Source organism: Melanostigma gelatinosum, assembly GCF_949748355.1.
Source record: "Melanostigma gelatinosum genome assembly, chromosome: 6".
Lineage (NCBI taxonomy): Eukaryota > Metazoa > Chordata > Actinopteri > Perciformes > Zoarcidae > Melanostigma > Melanostigma gelatinosum.
This window is the reverse complement of record NC_136639.1, coordinates 6311391-6333859: the sequence shown is the minus strand read 5'-3', so window position 1 is coordinate 6333859 and position 22469 is coordinate 6311391. Positions and strand designations below refer to the sequence as shown.

The 22469-nt window shown below is 42.6% G+C and overlaps 2 protein-coding genes across 2 annotated transcripts; one reads left to right on the top strand and one right to left on the bottom strand.

The window, feature by feature from the left end:
- Window positions 1–660: 660 nt before the first annotated feature.
- gldc (glycine dehydrogenase (decarboxylating)) lies at window positions 661–16627 on the bottom strand. Its single transcript, XM_079269684.1, has 25 exons — window positions 15840–16627; window positions 15613–15691; window positions 12774–12909; window positions 12303–12467; window positions 11995–12072; window positions 11630–11777; window positions 10985–11181; window positions 10748–10844; window positions 10488–10593; window positions 10211–10350; window positions 9543–9623; window positions 9306–9403; window positions 8573–8657; window positions 8442–8483; window positions 8081–8223; window positions 7598–7673; window positions 5504–5629; window positions 5091–5240; window positions 4263–4375; window positions 3926–4067; window positions 2853–2964; window positions 2630–2725; window positions 2268–2440; window positions 2102–2182; window positions 661–1681 (listed from the first exon to the last, which is right to left on the bottom strand). The coding sequence occupies exons 1-25, from the start codon at window positions 16125–16127 to the stop codon at window positions 1541–1543; spliced, it is 3093 nt and encodes a 1030-aa protein (XP_079125810.1). The 5' UTR covers window positions 16128–16627; the 3' UTR covers window positions 661–1540.
- Window positions 16451–21989, top strand: mboat4 (membrane bound O-acyltransferase domain containing 4; the record flags this gene model as incomplete). Its single annotated transcript, XM_079270739.1, has 6 exons — window positions 16451–16462; window positions 17213–17361; window positions 17738–17864; window positions 18739–18782; window positions 20587–20811; window positions 21044–21989. 6 exons carry the CDS (start codon window positions 16451–16453, stop codon window positions 21987–21989), a joined length of 1503 nt encoding a protein of 500 aa, XP_079126865.1.
- Between the last annotated feature and the right edge of the window lie 480 nt (window positions 21990–22469).

Here is a 22469-nt window from a genome sequence, read left to right as displayed (position 1 = left end):
TTCTTCATGCCATTTTTTTCACACTCTGAATAAGACAAATAACAATTAATCAACATGCTATGAGGACACACGCTGAATGTTTCATGACTAGAGTTTCCCTGATACATAGGTGGTGTAGTGGTTAGTGTCGCTACCTCGCTGCCAAATAAACTGGGTTCAAAACTTACCTATGGGTGTCTTTGTTTCGAATTAATATACTATGACTATTTTTTCATGAGTTTTTTCGACATACTCCATTATGACTTTTTCAGGATATCCTTTAACAATGAATCAGTATGCTATGAGGACACCCTTAATGTTTCATGATACACAGGTGGTCTAGTGGTTAGCGTCGCTGCCCCACAGCCAAATTCAGTCTGTGTTCGATACTTACCTGTGGGTATCTTTTTTCGACATGCTATACGATAACGTTTTTCAACATGCTATAGTATGATTTTTTTCATTACTTTTATAGACATACTGTTAAATGTCAGGCTTCATCACAAGCATTCCAGTTAGAAATCACTCTGGAGCTTTTATTTTGAAATGGGAGGGGGGGGGGGCTCTAAAGATAAGACCTGAATGACTATGATAGAGAGAGACAGACAGACAGGAGGTCCATGCTGCCAAATCATGTGTGTATAGTGCAACTTGCTCGTCTTCACACAAACATGTCCACACTTCAAGACAAAAATGTTTAATACAGAATGTTTGACAAAGCAGTTTAGATTAGAAAATAATTAAAAGTTTAGACCAACCACCGACTAGGACAACAAAACGCATTGAAACATTTTTTTATACAACAAATGAATATGAAACGCCCTACAATTAAAAACCTCTGTTCTGTCAGACTACGTGATAAAAAGGGAATGTCAAGGCAGCTATTTTACACAACAGAATTGAGGCACCAAGGGCATTGTATTTATGTTGGGAGTCCAGTAATTGAAAAATGTACTCTACTTAAAATACAGTATTTCAGAGGTGTTTTACGTAGCGGCCTATGTGTAAAAGAGTGCACCTATTTTGCGATGTGCAAAAGCAAACCTTGCACCTTTGGAACAGTTTGAGTTGGGGGGGGGGGGGGAAACAGTGACTCCTGTAAAATAGGTGAGATCAGAGATGAAGCCCCGTCCCAATCTCCATCTTTGACCCTCATTTGAAAGGGGCCTGCTCGGGCTGCTACACTGTGAAATGGTTAAGTGCTTGAGAGCTCTCTTGTAGACTTTTTGCATCCCACCTTAATACACTTCTGGCTCTGCTTGAGTGAATTAAACACAATTCTTAGGGCACTAAGACAGGGAGGGCAAGGCTGAAATCAGAGCTGGAAGAAAACAATAGTGGCAAAGAATATCTCCCCCCCCCCCCCCCCCAATTGAGAGTCTGACAGTATTGATTTGTTATTTTACCTAATTTGATTAAACATCCGATAATAATAATAATAATAGAGTCAAATTATTCTGAGATTGTGTATCCTGTTCTCACATTTTCACTGAGCAAACATGTAAAGTCCGTGAGATTTTAGAGCTCGGGAGTGACATTGGAACGGGACCACAGGGAGCATCTACGAGGAGGCTCTGTTCTCCTCGTAAGGAGACTCGTAGGCCTCCATGGGCGGGCAGGTGCACACGAGGTTCTGGTCACCGTAGATGTCGTCGATCCTGGAGATGCTCGGCCAGAATTTGGTCTCGGGCCTAATGAAGGGCTGTACAGGGAGGATAAATGTGACAATAAAGTAAACCAAAATCTAAATCTCTTCAACTTTCAAATTCCAGTAGTTTAACAAATGGAAGGAATCTTCAAATTTTGCACACACAGATTTGGTGCAGGATTTTACTATTTGACCATTCGTGATTGATATAAAAACAGTCAAAAAATGCTTCCAAAATACCACATTGAGACACCAGGACCTTGAGGAACACCATAGAAAACTACAATGAAATGGTTATTTTGGAGATATGAATACAATTGGGCTCATTTGATCCACAAGAGTCTATAAAAATAAAAATAAAAATGTATACACACACATTGTGTGTATACATACAGACACACACACACACACACACACACATATCTATAGAGTTATTAAAGTAAGTCATTAAATCTAGATTTGGATATCACTCACCAAGGGGAAAGCAGCGTGCTCCCTGGAGTAGGGCCTGTCCCAGTTGGAGGATGCGATGCAGGCCAGAGAGTGAGGAGCCATCTGCAAACACACACGAGGAGCTTTAACTGCTGTAAAAGGCATATCTCCACCTCGTACAAATGGACTAATCAAGCCAGTCGGGTACCTTGAGCGGGTTGATGCGGGAGTCCATCCTTCCCTCCTCGATGTCTGCGATCTCCTGTCGGATACCAAGCAGGGCGTCGCAGTACCGGTCCAGCTCAGCCTTGTCCTCAGACTCTGTGGGTTCGATCATGAGGGTACCAGCCACCGGCCACGACATGGTGGGTGCATGGAAACCTGGACCCCAGCACAAAAACACAAAATCAGAAACGGCTTCCATTGCAGCTATGATAAACCAATAAAATCTAATTCAAAATGTTTGTGTTCTTGTACAAAATTTGATTTTAAGAAAATGTAGGATCCTGTATATTCAATGTCTAGAAAAAGACACTTACGGAGGAATGTACTGTATACAAGTTAACATACCATAATCTTGCAGCCTCTTGGCCACATCGACAGCTTCAATATTAGCAGTCTTCTTGAATGGCCTCACATCCAGAATGAACTCGTGGGCTACAAAACCTGTTCAGACCAACACGAGAACATCAAGCAAAGCATTTTAAAATTTGACAAAAGCTTCTTTTGTCAATGGAAATGTAGAGAGTACATCAACATACATTGATAGAAAGGAACGCTTTCTCAGCCGTACCTTTCCTGCCTCTGTAGAGGACCTTATAGTGACCCTCCAGCCTCTTGGCCATGTAGTTGGCATTGAGGATGGCCACTTCTGTAGCGTGAAGAAGTCCTTTAGATCCCATCATCTAAACGCAGAACACAGGAACGATATTGGAAAACTTCCACTGGACATAATGTAAGATGTAGTCAACTGCTCTGAATTCAGACTACAGGTTGCTGCACTATTTGGAGAAGAGACATCTCCAGCGTTTTCTTTATGCTTCCAAATCTTTCTCCAGCCTCCTCTGCTTTTACTTCAGAATTTGACTGAATACTTTCGTACGTCGTGTGTCCTCCATGCTCTCTGGTATCAAAGGTTGTGTTATGGGAAAATATGTCAGTCTACTGCTTTAGGGTTAAAGAATGTAAACCTTGTTATCTGTTTGTTCCTGTGCATTGTTTCTGTCTTTAAAGACGGGGACACACACAGGGGTCATGTTTGCGGTATTTCCCTTGATGGGCATCAGCTGAAGGGCATGACCCTCTGCAGGCATATATGATGTGTGATGGTTCACAGGTTCATTCCGTCTCTGCAATACTGTGACTTAACTCTTTGACCAGGTCACAGTGACATCAAAGGATGCATCTGACTGGGTGTATCCATGGTTTATTGTGGGGCAAACTGATAACAAAGGGATTTGTAAACAGGCCATAAAGTGCCTTCAGGGTATCGTAAAGACAGGACACTATGCTTCAAAGAAAAACATCTGCCTTGACTGGTTTCCTTCTTCTGTTTATTCTTGTTTGCGAACCAAGATAACAGCATGCTGGCTGGGTATAAATGTCCATGCATTTGAATGTGTCGTCAGAGCACCTCTTGCAGATGACGGTGATGTGTCTGTGAGACTGTCTTCTCTTTGCTTGCAAGCAAATAAATTGACTATTACAACTTTGATCGTTCATCCAGACTCTGTTTCATTTGACATTGATTTGATAACACTTTGACACTCTTCTCCCGACTATTCACAGAAATATTCCACAACAGTTGTGAAACGCGTCATGCCGTCCTCTCAAGATAACGCAATGCAATCGAGTAGCTGCGCTGACCTTGATGTAAGCCCAGGAGATGGGCAGGATGGCGCTGGAGCCCCAGGGGGCGGCGCTGATGGTGCCCAGCGAGCTGCTGGCGTCGACAGAATCCATGAGAACCACAGGGTGGCTCGGCAGGAAGGGGGCGAGGTGGGCCTTCCTGGTGAAGACAAGAGCAGCAGAACGTCATGAGGACAGACTGTCCTCAGTGATACAAATGTTGCCGTTTATGTTATTTCTTTTACAGAATCAACATGCAGCTGTGTGCATATATATGTAATGTCTCCATCAGGGTTACAGTACATTTAGCACACAAGCATAAATACTACGCATCTAATCTCACAGTCTGACTTACACTCCAATTGGCCCCATACCAGGTCCTCCTCCACCGTGAGGAATACAGAAGGTTTTGTGCAGGTTGAGATGAGACACATCAGAGCCATAATCTCCAGGACGACACAGACCAACCTGGAAAACAGCGAAAGGAAGGAAAATCGTCACCATTTCTACTTTTACCGAAGTTTGCCAACATTTAGCGATTGGTCATTTTACACCATAAACACTGATGGATTGGAGTAAAGAATGCCTAACCCTGACGTCACGGATACTATCTAGGCAAACACGTCAAATCCAAGCTCGTCCAGGAAAATGTGTAAAAGAGACGACAATCTAAATCAACAGATAATCTCTCGCATGAAAGCAAGTAAGGAATATTTTAGCTGTAACTTTACAAAGCATTTAGAATTCTAATGAAAAATTACAGAAGTATTAAGTGTCTTGCATAACTCATTGTTCTAGGCCCCTTGAGTTAATAATACCACAACAAAACACATCAAGTAACCTGATTGAGAATCATTTGAATATCTTAAGTAACCCCAGATTCCTCCTTAATTTAATCTGCCCCGATATGTAGGAGTCACGTGACTGGGTATTACCAGTAAAAGAACACAATGCATTATAAAAGGCAGTGGGGACAGGGTCTGTAAGTCTGTCAGTGATTTGTGGAGGTGCTCTTGGCGTGAAACCCATCACCTGTATATCACAGAGAACAAAGGTTAACTATTTACAGCACGATAACACGCCTCTATAAACCTTTATCCTATTAGCCTTCAGCGTCCACAAGTAACTGTTCACTTTCGAACAGAAACACGTTTTCATGTTACGCTGCAGCTTCCTCTCTCACCTGGGCGTTCATGTTGGCGCCATCCAGGTACACCTGGCCTCCGTTCTTGTGAATAAGATCGCATATGTCACCAATCTGTTCCTCAAACACACCAAAGGTGGAAGGGTAGGTGACCATCATGGCTGCCAGACTCTCCTTGTGTTTATCCACCTGGAAGAGAGGGCAGGATTCACAAGACAACACAATTATTTCTAAAAAATTGGGTGTTTGGAGCGAGACTCATAAGTGACGCTCTTTAGCATCCACATCTTTCAAACATGGCTCGTTTCTTTCTTTTGAAGATTTGAAGTCTCAACCTAAGATAACTTTGGCGACGTCATCACGCTTATGACATTCTCAGACTTGACAATGGTCCTTATACAACATTATACAGCAGCTTTGATCCTCATGTGTGCAACCTGTCGGGCTCTCACCAGCGCCTTCAGGTGTGCCAGGTCGATGTTGCCGTCCTTGTCCACCTCCACCACCTGAACCTTCATGCCAGCCATCTGAGCGCTCGCCGGGTTGGTGCCGTGGGCTGACTTGGGGATCAGACAGACCTGGAGGTGAAAGGAAGAAATATTAATGCAGCAGGACAAGAGAGCTGTGACACGTTTGTAGCCTGGAAGTAAATTGTCTTTTTATTCCGTGTGTGTAGAAATAACTTTTTGACGAATGATATTTCAGTATCTACCGGTATATTTATATGACTGCAGGAGGACCTCTCGTTATCCAAGATCAGCCGAACATAACGCCTTCATATTATTACAAGAGATGAGGATTCTTATAATTCATCTCCTTGAGTCTAACAATACTGCTTTGTACAGAAAGGAGACCTAAAGAAGAGACAGTGTCTAGTATTTATTCAGGTCAAACCACCACTTGCCAACTGTTATACAGAAGAATAAATTCTGAAAAAATTACTTATTTATACAAAAAGAGCAGGACTATTAAGTCTGTGTTGGTAGAGGCTGTAACTTTCTATCTGGCCAACACCCACTAATGTGCAACCTGCCTGCAGGTCACTAATTGATTTTATTCCTTATTAGGGCGAGACTTTTGCAACTCGCACGAGGAAACTGGGTCACTAAGACCTGTGGGTCAGGCAAAACTGACGAGTGACCGAGAATACACTGCAGAGCATGACACGCCAGTGACTTGCAGTTATCAAAGTCTTAAAAACTCCAAATATGGAACCTTGAAAGCAGGTAGCCTATAGTGGGATCAGAGCGTTTTCAGCCCCTTTGTTTGCACACTGTTGTTAGTTTGGACCGTGACTGTTTCAAGGGATCGGGCCACTATCCAAGACGTACTCCTGAGGGGATCTTTTAAAAAAAAACAAAAAGGACGATTTACAGTACAGGAAAAATACTTAAGTCAGCCATTCTTTAATCTGTGTGGGGGGGGGGGGGGGGCTTATCTCGCTTTGTCCTCGAGCTACCGCCAATCAGAAAGTCAGGATACTGAAGGAATTCCAAACCAGAATTCCTGAAACACGTTGTTCTGCGATGTCAAAATGACCTGTTGTAACCTGGGAGCAATACGACTGTCAGTAAGTCAGACTGATCGGCCTTACGCTCTGTGGCTTATGTACTCCATTGACCAACGTCAGCATTATCAATGTCGCCAGAATCAAAAGGAACTACTAAGAGAAGACAATCTTAGATATCAGCACTGTTACTACGGTAAGAACAGCAATGACATTATTGCTTTGCTTTTAGAAGCACTTTAATCTGATTGAAAAACAGGGAAGTTCGGCATATTTGAGCATTTTGGGAAATATTAGCTTTTTTACTAAGAGTTAGATGATTAAAGTGACGCTACATTCATCAGATGCATCTTATCTTAGGATAAAGACGGTCCAATGGTAACAACACCCTCCTCCCACCATAAATAACTTGTTTATTAGTGAGCTTTAGAGGTCTAAAACATACCAAGTAATTGCTTGCGTGTCATTTTAGTTTCTTTGTACAGATCAAAGAGGTTGTAGTTTTCACTGTGGGTTCTGGGTGAGACTATTTCTCGGATGGAGGCAGTGACTTATAACCTACTGCTGGCTGGCTGTATGCGTTTCATAAGAGTATGGTGTATTGAAGGAGTATCCACGCACATCCAATCCGAAGTGGGCAGATGCAGAACTGCTCCTGTCTGATGAAGAACAGTCCCCGACGTGTAATAAATAAGTGGACACCGGAGCCCTTGGTTTAATTCAGCGTCATATATCCTCTCATCAATCCTTACCAAGGAAGCAAATAAGTGCATTGTCCTAAATGTCAAACTATTCCTTTCAGTACATTTTCTCTAAATTGCTGTGGGACACTGCATATGGCTTTGATCATAACATTCCTCTGTATCGTTTGTTTGTAGTGCAGATAATCTGGAAACTGAAGCTTAAATATCTTAAAAATCCAATTTGTGTTAAGCCACAGAATCAGATGAGACCCTCAACTGTCATTTAATCCTATTAACTTCCACACTAATTCACACAGGTGTTTCGGTATGACAGTGTAATTAGGCACCACACTTACAGTTCTCATGCTCTCTCCCTTTGAGTTCAGGTAGGCTTTAATGGCAGCCAGCCCGGCGTATTCACCCTGAGCACCGCTGGAAGAGAAGGCAAACACACCCTGTGTTTATGTACTACACCTACACACGCATCCTTGTCTACTGACGGTACAAAGAGGGGAGAGAAAGATGAAAAGCTGGCTGCATGACAACTCTCCAGTGTTCCGTTCATAAACCTTCTCCTGCTGATAAAGTGGTGATAAAAAGCATTTGACTGAAGTCTAAAACCAACTACAAAGTCCCAGACACAAAGGGAAACTCTTGGAGCGTTTTCCACAGAAAATGTTATAAATGTGTTCAATAATGCAGCTGAAATTAAGCACCACTTTATTTGTGTGAGCTAAGAACAGAACGGTTTCAGAGCTAGACATCAGGGAGTGATGCTTGATGAGTTGGCGGGCTGGTATATGCAGATATAGGCTGCAACATAAAAAGGCGAGTCTTACCTGTTTGGCTGGAAGGAGATACGGTCATAGCCCGTCACTTCACAGAGGTCCTTCTCCAGCTGTCTGAAGAGAATCTGGTAGCCATCAGCCTGATCCAGAGGCACGAAGGGGTGGATGTTGGCAAACTCCCTCCAGGTGATTGGCTAAAGGAGAGAGAGGACAGCAGTGAGAGGGAACGATTTCCAAAACAACTTCAGGTTGAGCTCGACAGTTCATTCCTCAGTGGATGGAGTTGCGCAGATGATTTGGTGGGTTACATACTTTGGTCACATGACAACAAATAAACATGTCATGAGAACTTCCTGACAAACTAACTCCATGGTCGCTTTGAAGAGATCTTATTTGTTCTTAAATGACTCACCATGAGCTCTGAAGAGCTGTTCAGCTTCATGGTGCAGGAGCCCTAAAGAAGAAAACATTTTACCGTCACACAACTTTAACTTGTGAATTGTTTGCAAATCTGAATGTCTTAGTAAATCAGGCTGTACCAACCAGTGGTATCATGCTGTGCACCAGGGAAATGTCCTTGTTCTCCAGGCGCTTCATGTATCGCACAATGTTGGTCTCGGAGTGATAGCTAATGATTAACCAGGAAGAAAGGATTCGGATTAACCGATTTCAGATTGAGCACAGTTAAGTGATGAAAAAAAGGACTTGGTTGAATATCCTACAAACAGTAAGCAGACTACTTAATACTTTTGCAAGTGTGTCACAATGATCATATCAAAGATTAAATGGAGGAATTCTAATACATTGATACCAGTCGGTCTCTATGGCACTAATAAAAGATAGCAGCTCCAGATTTAGCAGCCAAGATAGATGCCCTTGTTACCACTGAGGCCAATTTCTACTGCAGAAATATATGTTTTTGGACTGTTAGTCATACTGTTCAGTATGCGACATTATGGAAAAAAAAACTTGTTTCTCAAAACACAATAAAACCATGAACTCTAACCCCATTATCAAGTGCAGCAGGGCTTCCTATCAGACAATTAGTACTACAAAGTCTGAGCACCACATTTGTGTCAGTTACGTAATGTGGTGATTTCACATCAGGGGCAAGTGCAACTGGGTTTGACGCCAGACGATCAATGTGGAAAATCAGATATTTATGGCCCAACATGTCATAAAGACATAAAAGTTGTATCATGCTTGTGCAATTCGTTTTCATTGATAGTGCTACATTATGTGCTTTAGTGCTGCAATTTAACTTGAAAATACCAACCTGTTAAAGACCTGGTGCGTCAGGTACTTGCTCGTCCTCTTGAAAGGACTTCCCATGATCCCCTTTACTCGCTCACCCATCTTCTCAGCAATCAGCTCCTGCAAATTGAGCATTTCAAATGAGAAAGGAAGTGGAGTTTTATGTTAAAGCTACTTCTATAAATAACAATCACTGTGAAACCTGATAACTACTTTTAAATAACAGATGAACTCTAAATGAGTGAAGAACAAAACGTACCGCTGAAGATTCACAACCAAAGACCCAGAGCAAGTCGTCCAAGTCCCTCTCAGTCACCATCTCATCCAGCGAGACACCCAGCTGTTGACAGAGACGGTTCAAGACAAAGTTGTTTCAGGTTGAACAGCATGCGTCTGATCTTAAAGCCTCCATCTTATATCGTTTGTTCATCTGTCATCGAGTGACTGAAGTAAGTAAATACAGTATAATTCAGTTAAATAAACAGCGTGTGTCAACATGTTGGGGGAGGACGTCTAATAACCCAGGAGGCTTGAGAGATCTGAACTTCAACATTTACATACACAATTTACATATTTCATGAAGCTCCAGCCTTTTGACTAAATAATGCATTGTGGATGTTAAAAATATTTCGTTAAATTATTTTAGTTTTTATTAATTGACAAAAGGCCTTCTTTTGTTTATTCATGCTGTTAAATGGTTCGTGGTTAGCAAGGTGCCGTTTGTGTATTTCATTGTAATCTTGTCAATGTGTTGGTTGGGTATGGTGATGCTCTGTGTATTGCTGCAGTTGTGGATGTTGATGCGGTGATTTTGATCGTGTCATCATGTTGCAGTTTGTGGTGATGTTTCATGTAGTTGTATCAATTTGAAAATTGCAATTTCTGTCTAAAAACAAAAAAGGTTGAGTTAGTATAGGATCTCCTTACCACTCCGTCAGTGTAAACCCTCAGGTTTATCTCCCTCTGCACAGCTCTTTCAAGGATGTCTTTGGCTGCCACGCTACAGTTGATCTTCAGAGTATCGAAGAACATCTCACTGTGCAGACGGTGTCCTGCTCTCTTCAGACCTGAAACAAAGTGTGCAATGGAAAAACAACATTTAGCACATTCTTTAAAAGCATAAATACCTGAATAAATGTTTGTTTATCTGTAATGTAAGTGAGAACTGGTGCCGCAGTAATAAAAGCTTGAAATATTAACACACCTTCAGCAAGGATCAGAGTAGCATTGTGTGTCCTCTCAGCGATGTGTTTGAGCCCCTGAGGGCCATGATACACTGCAAACATAGCAGCCATGTTGGCCAGCAGTGCCTAGGAGTCAGAGGTTGAACAAAAGGGATGTTTTAGTTTTTTAAAAGCATTTAATTACCCAAAATATAGCACATTTAGAGAAAATTTGAATAAAATTTACACTGATAGAAATTCTGAAATGATAAGAATATACAAAATGTGAGCTTTCTTATACCTGTGCAGTGCAGATGTTGCTGGTTGCTTTGTCTCTGCGAATGTGCTGCTCTCTGGTCTGCAAAGCAAGCCGATAAACCTCCTTACCGGCTGCATCCCTGAAATGGTAGGTTGGTTTTAAACTGGGTTGTTTTTTTTAATAAACAGTTTCCTCCATTTGTTTTATTGTTCCTACAATTAATTTCATTCAGGAAATGAAATCTTAGTTCTACAATATTCTGACCGACGAGTGTCTCACCTGGTGACTCCAACCATTCTGCCAGGCATCATCCGGATCAGGTTGTCTTTAACAGCGAAGAAGGCGGCGTGGGGGCCACCGTAGCAGAGAGGAACCCCAAACCTCTGGGAGCTACCCAGTGCAATATCGACGCCAAACTCCCCAGGAGGCCGCAGCACACAGAGGGCCAGCAGATCTGTGGCACAGCAAGCCAGAGCCTTGACAGGAAGAGAAGCAGAGGACAACCAAATCAATGGACGCAATTACCTTTTGGTCATTACAAAGGCATCTATTCTGACTCGTTTGTAGCAGGTGGTTTGCAGTCATGCCACATATACTTCAGAGATGAGCACTTCCTGTAAAGCAACGATCCTACCAAATCATGACAGTGGTTTTATGCACAACCCACCCTTCTATTAAAGCTGTACAAAGCACATACTACGGTGTCATCAGCATAGAACTTTAATTGAAGCTGCTGTAAAAAAGGTCAATCTAGGTGAACTGCATCACTACCTTGAGAATGAAATTCAGATACGGACAAAGAGAAAATTGCAAATCTGAGATTGTGTGCCTTTCTTTTGATATAAAGTAATCACAGACTTGCGGAGTCGCATGAAAGCGGGTTTGTGATGCGTGAACTTGTTTTTGTGGTTAAAGCTCCCTTACCCCTCCCTGGTGCGCCCGGTCCACGAGGGCTGTGAAATCTTCCACCCTGCCATCAGTGTCTGGATACTGGAAGAGCACACCGCTCACGTCTTTCCCGCTGAAGTCCATCTCATGAGGAAGCTTCAGCACCGTCTTCACCCCGATATAGCTGCAACACGACAGTGAAAAATTAGAGAGGGAACTAAGAAATATAGGTGTCTACGATACATCCTCTCAAAAACAAAAGCGGTGTGTAGGGTTTTTTTTTGCATTTTAATACCATAAAAAGAATGATTCACTGAAGAGTATCAATGGTTTTGTTTTTCTTGTTCACTCAATTGATTTCTCTATATAGAGCTCATGCATTGATTGCGTGGAATACATACTTGGCTCTGGTCTGCACCACGGCAATGGTCTGGGGATGGCAGCGTGGGTCAATGTAGAAGGTTTGTTTTTTGTTCCGTCTGTGAGGAGTAAAAACAAATAACTGGTCACAATCACACGTTTATGTGTCGAAAAATGTATGCGTTAGCTTAGTTTCTTCTTGTGGCCAAGATGCAACTCATAACTGAAGTGTAACAGTTATTATCTTAAATTCCTATGATTTGATTCCATCGCACAGCACAATAGGAGTAGCAGTAAAGTTGTTTTTTTTTCACATCACTGCTCGTTGTTGTGATCAGCTTGTAAATACCTGTGGCAGAGCTGCATGGCCTCAGCAGCAGCCGTTCCCTCGTCAAGCAGGGATGCATTCGCCATTTGCATGCCAGTGATGTCGCAGATCATAGTCTGGTAGTTGAGGAGCGACTCCAGGCGTCCTTGAGAGACCTCGGGCTGGTAGGGCGTGTACTGAGTCACCCTGAGGACAAGCAAGTTTGGACACAAAGTATTCAAAGGATGGCCGATTTGGATCAGCATAAAAGAATTTTGTTCAGCAGAACATATGCAGATTATGCAGGAGAGAAGCATTTCATCAGCTTTCACGTGTCACAAGGATTCCTATTAAGGACACGATGCTCTGCAGCACAGTTGACGCGTTTTAAATGAGTAACCATGCCTTAAGAATAAACATCATTAGGTTTCTGTGCGGCGAGGAAACAAGCTCCCTGCGCTTTCAAATTTCCATCAGGTTTCTTTTAAGCGAGGGTCACCTGAAGTCACTCACCAGCCTGAATTCTCCAGGAGATTCCGCTGGATGGGCGGCGGTACCAAGCAGTTGTAGTAGCCCATGCCGATGTAGGACCGCCATACTTTGTTTTTTGATGCAATCTTCTGTAGAGTGTCCAGAATATCACTCTCACCTGTAAAATATGTAATTATATAAAAAACAGAAAATTGGGCATGACACTACATGAGTGTTGATACTTGATGGTGTTAAAATTATAATCCAAAAAACAAGAGTTTCTCTATAGATATTTCTATACTGCTCATAATACCTACTGCGTATCGGCTCGCAATACTAGTAGATAGAAATATTGTGTTAATGGATTTTTGGCTCAATGTAATCAAGTAACTTCCTGACGCATCTCTTCAAATTCATTGGATAAAACTAAAACAGACATCCCTGTCTGGTTATTTTATGTCTCAGCTTTTCTCAACGAAATATACGTTGTAATATAAAACATATACAAAAGTACACTTTATCCATAATCACCCAACTGTACTATGGATGCATGTGAGCAAAACTACAAATACTTCGACAAAGTAATTAGAAAAGACTGTTTCAGTACTGCGGTATCGGGAACATAGATTAAATCACAAGCAGTCCCTATTTGTTCCATATTCGCACCATCTGAAGAACAGCATTGAGTGTCATGTCAGGACCTGACGAGTTAATAACTAAAATAAAGACCAGTGTGGAATGCAGTCCATCAGAGCTGCCACACACAGTAACCCTCCTACTGTAGCTAAAATAAGTCAAAATACATATTTTTCAAAGTAAAACTGAGTATATAATGTCAATAAAATATAACATGGAAAAAAGCATGTTACAGTTGAACTTGGGATGAGAAAACAACGGCATATAAAGACTTCTTTTTTCAGCTCAGCAGCATCAAGAGACGGACTACACCCATGGTTTCTCTCTCGATGGCCAGTTATTTAGCCTCATTCCCCGGTGCTCTAAGGAAGCGCTACCAATGCACAACCAGCCTCTGAGATTCCTCTGGCCTTCCTGGCTGCCTAGCAACTCCAAGGAATGGACAATACCGCCCGTCTGAACCGAGAGCCCCAACTACTCCTGTTGTTGCAGAAGAAAGACACGTCGAAGTCTTTGGTGGTGAGAGGGACTGTAGCCAGTATACGAGGGGATATTTACAGCTTCTTCTAAACCGTGCACAGTCTCAGTCTGGAGGTGGTGAATCGGCAAAATTCAGTACCAAAAAAAAGAAGAAAAAAAAAAAAAAAAGTATAAATTGTGATAAAGGATTATCAGCAGGTTCAGGGTGAGCCGATAGTGTGTATAGTGTGTATTGTGTGTGTGGGAGTTTGTTTCAGTAGGGGAGGACTGCTTTCCCATGGTCCTGGACTTCTACAGGGCAGCAGAAAAGCCTGATTCAGAACCATCCAGGACCAGGAGGTCTATTGTTGGGGAGAGAATCCCTTGCTGGCTTTGCAAACTGAAGCCCTCTAAAGCTGAATTAGCAGAAAACCAGCACTGCCTCCAGCTTGTTCATTCAGCATGGCTTGTTGCATTATCAAACCTGACATTTTTTTAAACAATCTTTCATAAATGTTGGGTTTTCCAGTGGCTCTCTGGTGTTAAAGCTGACTGTTTCACGGAAATTATCTCAGATAAAACAAGCTATTTGTATATATTTTTTTATGTTTGTACCCCAAACAGTAAACGAATGAATTGAGAAAACATTCAGCAGATTAACCGATAATGAAAGTAATAGTTAAGTTGCGACACCTTTTTTACGTTACGCCTTTGCTTGCCATATTTGAAGAGTTGTGTGTCCGGTAACCCACGACAATGGAACCGATTTCATTACATTGAAGATCAATTTGATTGTTTTAAATGAAATGTTTCATATAGTCGGAATATCATGATATAAAAATACAACAAAATGTGTTCTCAATATTGCTGAGACAATGATTTCATCCATGCTGCCCACCCCATTGTATTCTTTTCATTTTGCACATCTGCATACATAACAGCCCCAGCTCAAGAAATTAACATAAGCCTCCCTCCAAGCAGATATTTGTATTATTCTTGCAGTAAGTCATCACATATTCATCTTTCACAGCAGTTAGAAAAACTGCTGCTGTTACAGAGGAGTTATATCTGCTACTAAAGTCAACCTATTTAATTTCCTTGTTTCATTTACTGGAAATCCCCTCTGATAAAACAACCTAATTCCCAATGTGTGTCCTTTTTGTCGTTTGCTTTGTTTATTTTAAGAAGAAATGAGCCAAAACAAACGGGAAGACTGTGTGGTGATGAAATGCACACATTTTAAAAACAGGAGAAAATAAAGAAGAAAAAAAAAAAATCCAGGCAAATCCCCATGGAAAACATACCCAAGTCACCTTATTAGGAAGCCTTCGGCTGTGATGTCATGTGAACGCTGTAACCAGATTGAACTGGACTTGGGGCCCGAAGCTCAAGGCTAAACTTTACACTCCACTTGCCATCCGAGCATCGGCTTCCCAACAGGAAATTGGTGCCGCTCGCCGAGTTTCGCAAAAACAACTCCAAATATGTTCAAAGGAAGACTCAACAGGGGAGAGCGGTCCACGGCAACACAATAGAGGCGCAACCTACATTCCAGCCACTCACTTGGCTTCATTTAACTGACGGCTTAATGTGCGAAAAAACCTCACTGTGCAGAAATAACTGGATAAATGCACCGTTTTCACATGCTTTTTGACGATATTTAGCATTTTAAATCGGGTTTTGCACATTTAGGTCGAGGTTGATGTTGCAGCCTTTCGCCATTGGAATGTCACACGAAGATGTAATTATATCAATGATAAATATATTAAAATGAAGGCAAACTTACAGACGGGGTCATCCATTTTCAGGCTCCGCTGCATTCGGATTGAGGAGGGAACTGTCTCGTTCATCAACTGGTCGAGCGACTGTGGGGGAAACAAATATGAAAAGCGTGAAAACATGGCTGTTAATGCAGAATAATATCAATATACTGCTCAAAACAAGTGACTTCGTGCTGGAAAAGCGTGTTTTGTGCCCAATTTGGTGGGGGACGAGTACGCTAGTGAATCTTACCTCGACTCCCAGAGCATCCAGCATTTCTCTCTTCTCCCTCTCACCTGGGCCAATGTGCCTCTCTGCAAAATCATCATGTCTGGGTAATGTTCTCTCAATCTGTCTGGAGGAGACGGCTGCAGACGTCCTCAGGTCCCGGGCGGGTGTTAGTAAGGATGCGCCGCTGTTTCGGATCCTGCACTGAAGTTTCCAAACCACGCGGCTCTTGTCACTCAGATGCCTGCATGGTCCGCTGGGATTCGCCGACTTGGCCAAGAAAATGGCCCAGGACTTGGCGCAGCTCTGCATCTCTAAATCACTTTGCAAGACAAGTCTGCAGAAACTAGTGAAGCCTTTTTTCTTTGTCCTCCCCTCACTCGGCGGTTTCCCCCCACTGAGACGGATGCGATCCCTGCAGGAGAGTCTGCCAACTCCTTCAAACTGCAGAGTTTATACAACTGCACCGTTGCACAAGAGCGGACCAATCAGAGCGACGGTGCTGCGTGACGCAGTGACGAGCCCCGATCAGACAGCTGCTGAAGTTTCTCGCTTGCCCACTAACCAAGAAGAAAACAAATAGAAGTATCACTCTACAGCTATTTTAAGAGCAAGTCATCGGACTGATAACGTGCATGGCCAAGAGGGTGAAACGTTGCAGAGAAATGGGACAGCACACGATGGCACCCAAACCTCCTGGGCATTTACCCAATAAAGTGACAGGTTCATTCCGAAACGAAAACATACCTCATATCACAGCACATGGTGTACAGAACGTGAAGTCCCGAGAGGCAAATGTGTGATTCATGATGTGAGGCAATCCAAGCACTGAGTAAAAACAGACATTGACTAAACTTGATACATCAGACTAGAAGGAAGGCCAGTATTAAGACATGCTCGCGATGTGGCTCCATGATAACAGTTGGTTACCACTTCGATCCAGACTCAAATATCTCAACAACTATTACATGGATTGACAATAAATTGTGAACGTATACCTTCTTGGTTACCAGAGGATGAAACAACAACTTTGGTGATGCTCTGACTTTTCCTCTAGCACCACCATGAGGTTCACATTTGCGGAGCCTTATAGGGGTAGCGCACCGGGCCCAGGTGCCTCCACTTAGGCTATCACCACCTCTGGTACCTGCTGTCTTAAACCCAGATAGGGAACCGTCACACCCCCCTCCATAAGAACTGGATCCTGCAGGGAATCCCAGTATCAAAACAAAACGTATCTATGATACTTTCAGCAAAACAAACTCAAAAATACCAAAGATTGGCTGAAAAAATCCCCCAAAAAAAACACTTTACCAAATGTCCTCAAATACAGTTTAGTATCATTTGGCCCCAGGAGCCCACTGTCGCAACCGGTGCGCCCCCTTTCTCACCAACAGGAAACAACCACCCGCACTGTTATGTACCACAACCCCAGGGCGAACCTGTTGAAACAGCTTCTTCAGGGAGGGGTCAGCCTGCTGCTCTGCAAGCAGATCACTGAGGGCTGTCTCCAAGTCTCCTGTATCAGACTCGCTGGACAAGGGAAGTACCCCTGCCAGAATGAAAGAGTCCAAAGCCCCTGTGTCCCTTAGAATTGTCACTGGCACCTTCGTCTCACTTCCTACCATCGACACCACACCTTCATGAATAAATGGCCGGTAGGGATCCAAACTGTCGGGATCAGAGTCTTCTACCTCCAGGTTCAGACAGTCAGAAGTGATGACCTCTGAAACAGGTGCAGCTAAACCAACACCTTTGGCATGAGACCCATACGCATCATTTGCATGCCGAAGTTTCAACAAATCACAGTCGACCTTCCAGTGTCCCAGTTCGTGACAATAGTTACACACCCGTTCCGCATTGCGCAGAGTGCTACTGCCTCTAACTGGAACAGTCTCACCATGCCTGTGACTCTCTGCCAGCGGCAGCCGCAGACCTGTGATCCGTAAACCCGCCTCTGTGCGTAAGCACGTCATCGTCAGCGAGTGCCGCCGCTGCAGCCGCGTTCGTTACATCAATACAACAACAAACAAGACGAAACCCAAAGGGGTAACGCCTCTGAACCTGACTGGGGAACCACGTTTGCATCAGAGTTACGTTAAGTGCACCAGCCAGACAACACGTACCTTACATTGATTTGCAACTTTTTACACCGAGAGGAGAGAACTCCTAATCTCAAAACAGAGTCTCTATGACCGAAATAGATACAAACTACTGCATCTCCCAAACAAAAGTGCCTGTTTCCCCCAAGGAAATACGCACGTCAAACAGCGCCAGAGGGAATCCAGAGAAACCCCAACTACAAATCAGTGACGTCGGGGGCGACCGTGGCGTCAGAGAGGGTTGTCCGCCAACCCAAAGGTCACCGGTTCGATATATGCATAATATGCTCACATTGACAATGCTTACATGTTGATGTTCATCATTTTCACCATCTTTGTTTAGTTTGCTAACATTTTTTTAAAGAGCACTAACATTGAAGTATTGCTGATGGTAATGTCAGTCGTTTGATATCTGACGAAACCAAAGTATTGGACAAATTAAAAACTCGATGACGGCAACAGCCGAAAAGTCAGGGGATCCCCAAAGTGATTACAATTCTTCCTGAGACGGACACCAATGTCTGGACCAAATTTCATAGCAATCCGTCACGCGGGGGCTCGTGCATTAGATCCTGGGCCCTGAAGTGTCTCTACAGGGTTACTGGTCTGGAGGCAGTGGAGTTACTATTTGCTCACATGGGACAGGACTCCGCTCTACATGTAGGCGATTGTAAGTACAGTACATGATGATCACATGCACAGCTGCCTGCATAACCAAACAAAAGATGTGAAACTTGATCCGAGACACAAGTTTTACACAGGACACAAACCAGTGCCGCCTCATTCTGTTCAGGTTTCAATTTGTACTTCGTGTCCCCCAGGCCACTGCCAGTAAAGGTCACACAGGTGAAGCGTTTGAAGTCATGTGGGAACAAGAGACTGTATTATTCCACTCACCCGCATACAATATTACATAACTGATAACTCAGCAGCAGAAGCTTTACCTTTACTTTCGCTCCGTGTTGGTGATAAACTCTGAGACTTAATGGGGCATCTGGTGGCCGAGAGGTTAAAAGATAAAACACCGTGACTGAAACGCTGGTTCTGGTTTTTGTTGTGTGTCATTCCCCTCTTTCTCACTCTCACTCACCCTTCCTGCATCCCGACTGTGACCTGTTGAATAAAAGCAAAAAGAGAAATTCCCCAAATTAAATTTAAATTCAAAACACCTTTCTCTCTCGTAGTACAGATGGTGGGAGGTGGGCAGCCCTCCATCAGAGCCTCCTTCTCAGGGGACCTGCAGAATAAATTATTCATACATTTGAATGTCTGTCTGCCATTAACAAGACGGCAGAGACAAACCAGTTTGTCGGTATGAAAATATAGCCTCGGGTGTTAAATGTTTATTTTCTTTGGTCATAAGCTCACTCACAATTGTATCATTTCTCATTTTCACTCTTTATCTCATTGTTTTTCATGTCTTATACAAATAAACTGTTGCTTGTGATATTTGTAATTTTTGAATCAGTTCCTATAATTTCTAACGTTTGGTAAATCTTTCCTGAGACAGGATCCAATAAAAGCCTTAAATATGAAAATCTAAATATAGCTGAGTGAAATTACACACAGAGATTAAGATTGTGGGGCAGTTTGTGAGAAACTCAAACCAAACGCAACGGAAGAAGAGAGTGAACACAGTTGCTGTGTGTTTGATTTGGTTACTACAGTTGCTCAAATATGGACTGATAAAAAGCCCATGGATCAACAAAAGGATCGAATATTATCAGTGCTGTGTGACAATGGTAAATAAAAGATATCGCTTTAATGCAGCGTCATCGGTGGAATGGTAGAGTCAGTCAGTCCAGGTAAAACAAGCATTTCCCCTCTTTAATAGGACAATCGGCAGCAAACGTCTGCTATCAGCAGCTTTGTGCTTCTCTCTGTGATATTCACGCGGAGATTCAGATATGGGTTTGATGAGCTGCATCTGGGAACGACATCAGTTTCTACTGATCCAATGTTTTTCACTTCCATTCGCATTTTTGTTTTTTTCCCTTGCTAAACGGGGATATCTGTCCTTAACATGCAGGTATGCAATTGAAAATCGATGGATTTTTATTATATGCTAAACTAACTTTTCAAATAAATGTGTCACGTTATTGTTATTCCTGGAGCCTTATGCTCTTTATACTCTACACGCCTTTGGATTTAAACATTAGTAGGTTTGTGAAGTTGGATTTGTAAATCAAATGAAATGTAAAATAATCGGTTCAACCGGAACATAAGTCAACAGCAGGACCACAATATTCAACAGGGTATTCAATACTGCACGTTTATTTGATCTTATATTCATTTGTTTGCATTTTATTTATCCGATTGTATTTTTAACTTCTCCATTAAAGCAATTTGTTGTTGTTAAATGTTTTCTTTAAATAAATATATTTAACAAATATTAAATAAGTGCAACGAACAATACTTTTCATGATCAATTAATCTGCAGATCATTTATGATTAATCTTTTGGCCTATAAAATATCAGAAAATGGTCATTACATTTTCAGTCTTTGTTGATCTCATAAAATGTCTTGTATTGTCCAAAGGCCAATTATCTTCATTTTACAATGATTTAAAAACAACAAATCCTCATATTGGAGAAGCTGCAACCAGCAAACTTTTGCCATTTTTGCTTAGAAAGTAGCCTAAACGTTGAATCAATAATTCCACCTCCAGGTACGTGTTTGTTTGTTTTGGAGGATGCGTCCTGGCAGTCGTCACAATGGGCATCTACAGCTCGCTTCTCTTCACCTCCACCGTGGTCTTTATTCTGCTGGTGTGCTCCGTGGATCCCAGCTGTGTCCACGCCTGGGTGTTTGGTATCCAGATGTTGTGGCAGACTTTCTGGCACCTGCTTATTCAGTACAGGGAATACTACCTTCATGAGCCGGTCAGCATCAGGTACTCATCATAAATCAGCTCTTCGGTATGTAAACTGACACATTCAAGCTTTTGAACTCTCTGGATAAAACATGAATGCAGACAGTTAAACATGAATACGCTATGAACTCAAGTTGTTGAACGACATTTCGCTCTGTGCTCTGGGAAAAAACAAAACATGAAATGCATGCATACAAATATTTCAACATGTATTCCTCTTTTGTAATGAAATGAACTCCTCCTCCACTTTCAGATTGTTTTGGGCCGTGTCCTCTTTGATGCTGCTCACTCAAAGGATCACCTCAGTGTCCATGGACCTGCAGGAGCAACGAGTTCGGCTAACACTCAACGCTTCATCCAAAAGGAGGGCTTGTGCGACGCTTCTCCCTCTTGTCAGCTACATCTTGAATTTCACCACACTGCTCGGAGGCCCTTTGTGCTCCTACAGACGATTTGTGTCCTTCATGGCGGGGATCAGCCTTAACCCTCCACCTAATCCACTGGGGTTGGTCTTCTTAAAACTGATGCAGGTGTTACTGCTGGAGTTGGTAAGGTACTGTCTTGTCCATTTTCTGAACACCTATGATCCCTCCAACTCAATCGCTCTCAATGGCATCCTGTGGGTTTTGGGTCTGGCGGGGACTTTGAGGATCCAATATTATTCTCACTGGAGGATCAGTGAATGCCTCAATAACGCAGCTGGGTTTGGCTTTTGGGTACATTCACCAGGAGACTCCCCGGACTGGAGCGGACTATGCGATGGAGATTTCTGGACCATCGAAGCGTCGAGCCGTATGTCAGAGTTTGCCCGTCGATGGAACGCCACAACAGCCTCATGGCTGCGTAGACTGGTGTATAAAAGGTGCAAACGTTTCCCGTTGTTCATGACTTTTAGTTTCTCACTGTGGTGGCATGGTTGTCATTTAGGTCACATTGTGGGAATTTTGACCTGGGCAGCAACGGTGAAGGCAGATTATCATATACACAGCTACCTGTACCCAAAAGTCTCGCCAAGGTGGAGGAAAATATACACTTGTTTAAGCTGGATTAACACTCAAATGTGTGTCGCTTGTATCGTTACAGCAGTAGAATTAAGAAATATGTCTGGTTTGAGACTTTTGTCGACAACATACATAGGTCTGTTTCCCCTTTTTAACATAATTCTGCTCTTTATCTTATTAAAACTCAACACAGTTTAGTAATGTAATCCTGTGAACTACGGCAGGCTTGTTCTGTCATTTAAATATATGAATGGACTTTATGTAGTCTTAGTGTACTGTGTTTTGATGTTGTTGTTGTGCGGAAAAGCTGTTACCACAGCGTAGCAATAATCATGTGTCATTTTGATATTGGCACTGAAATAAATAGCAACCGGTCATGTGAGAGAGCAGGCCTGAGGCAGCTTTTAGACTCTGTCATCACCCTGCACATGTACGTCATGGTTAAGTGTGATAATCTAAAAAAAACTCTCATTAAAAAAAAATTGGCAGCATCCAATTCAATCCAGCAATCTCAGCGTTCATCAGCATGTTGAAGTAAACTCAGACAGGGTGTGTTCAGACAGAGGCTGAAGTAAACAAGTCACTCATGAGGGAGTGAAACTAAAGACTCAGATCTTTTTCTCAATAATTGGAAATTAAATCAAACAACCAGTAAATACTTCCTACGGTGGCCATTTG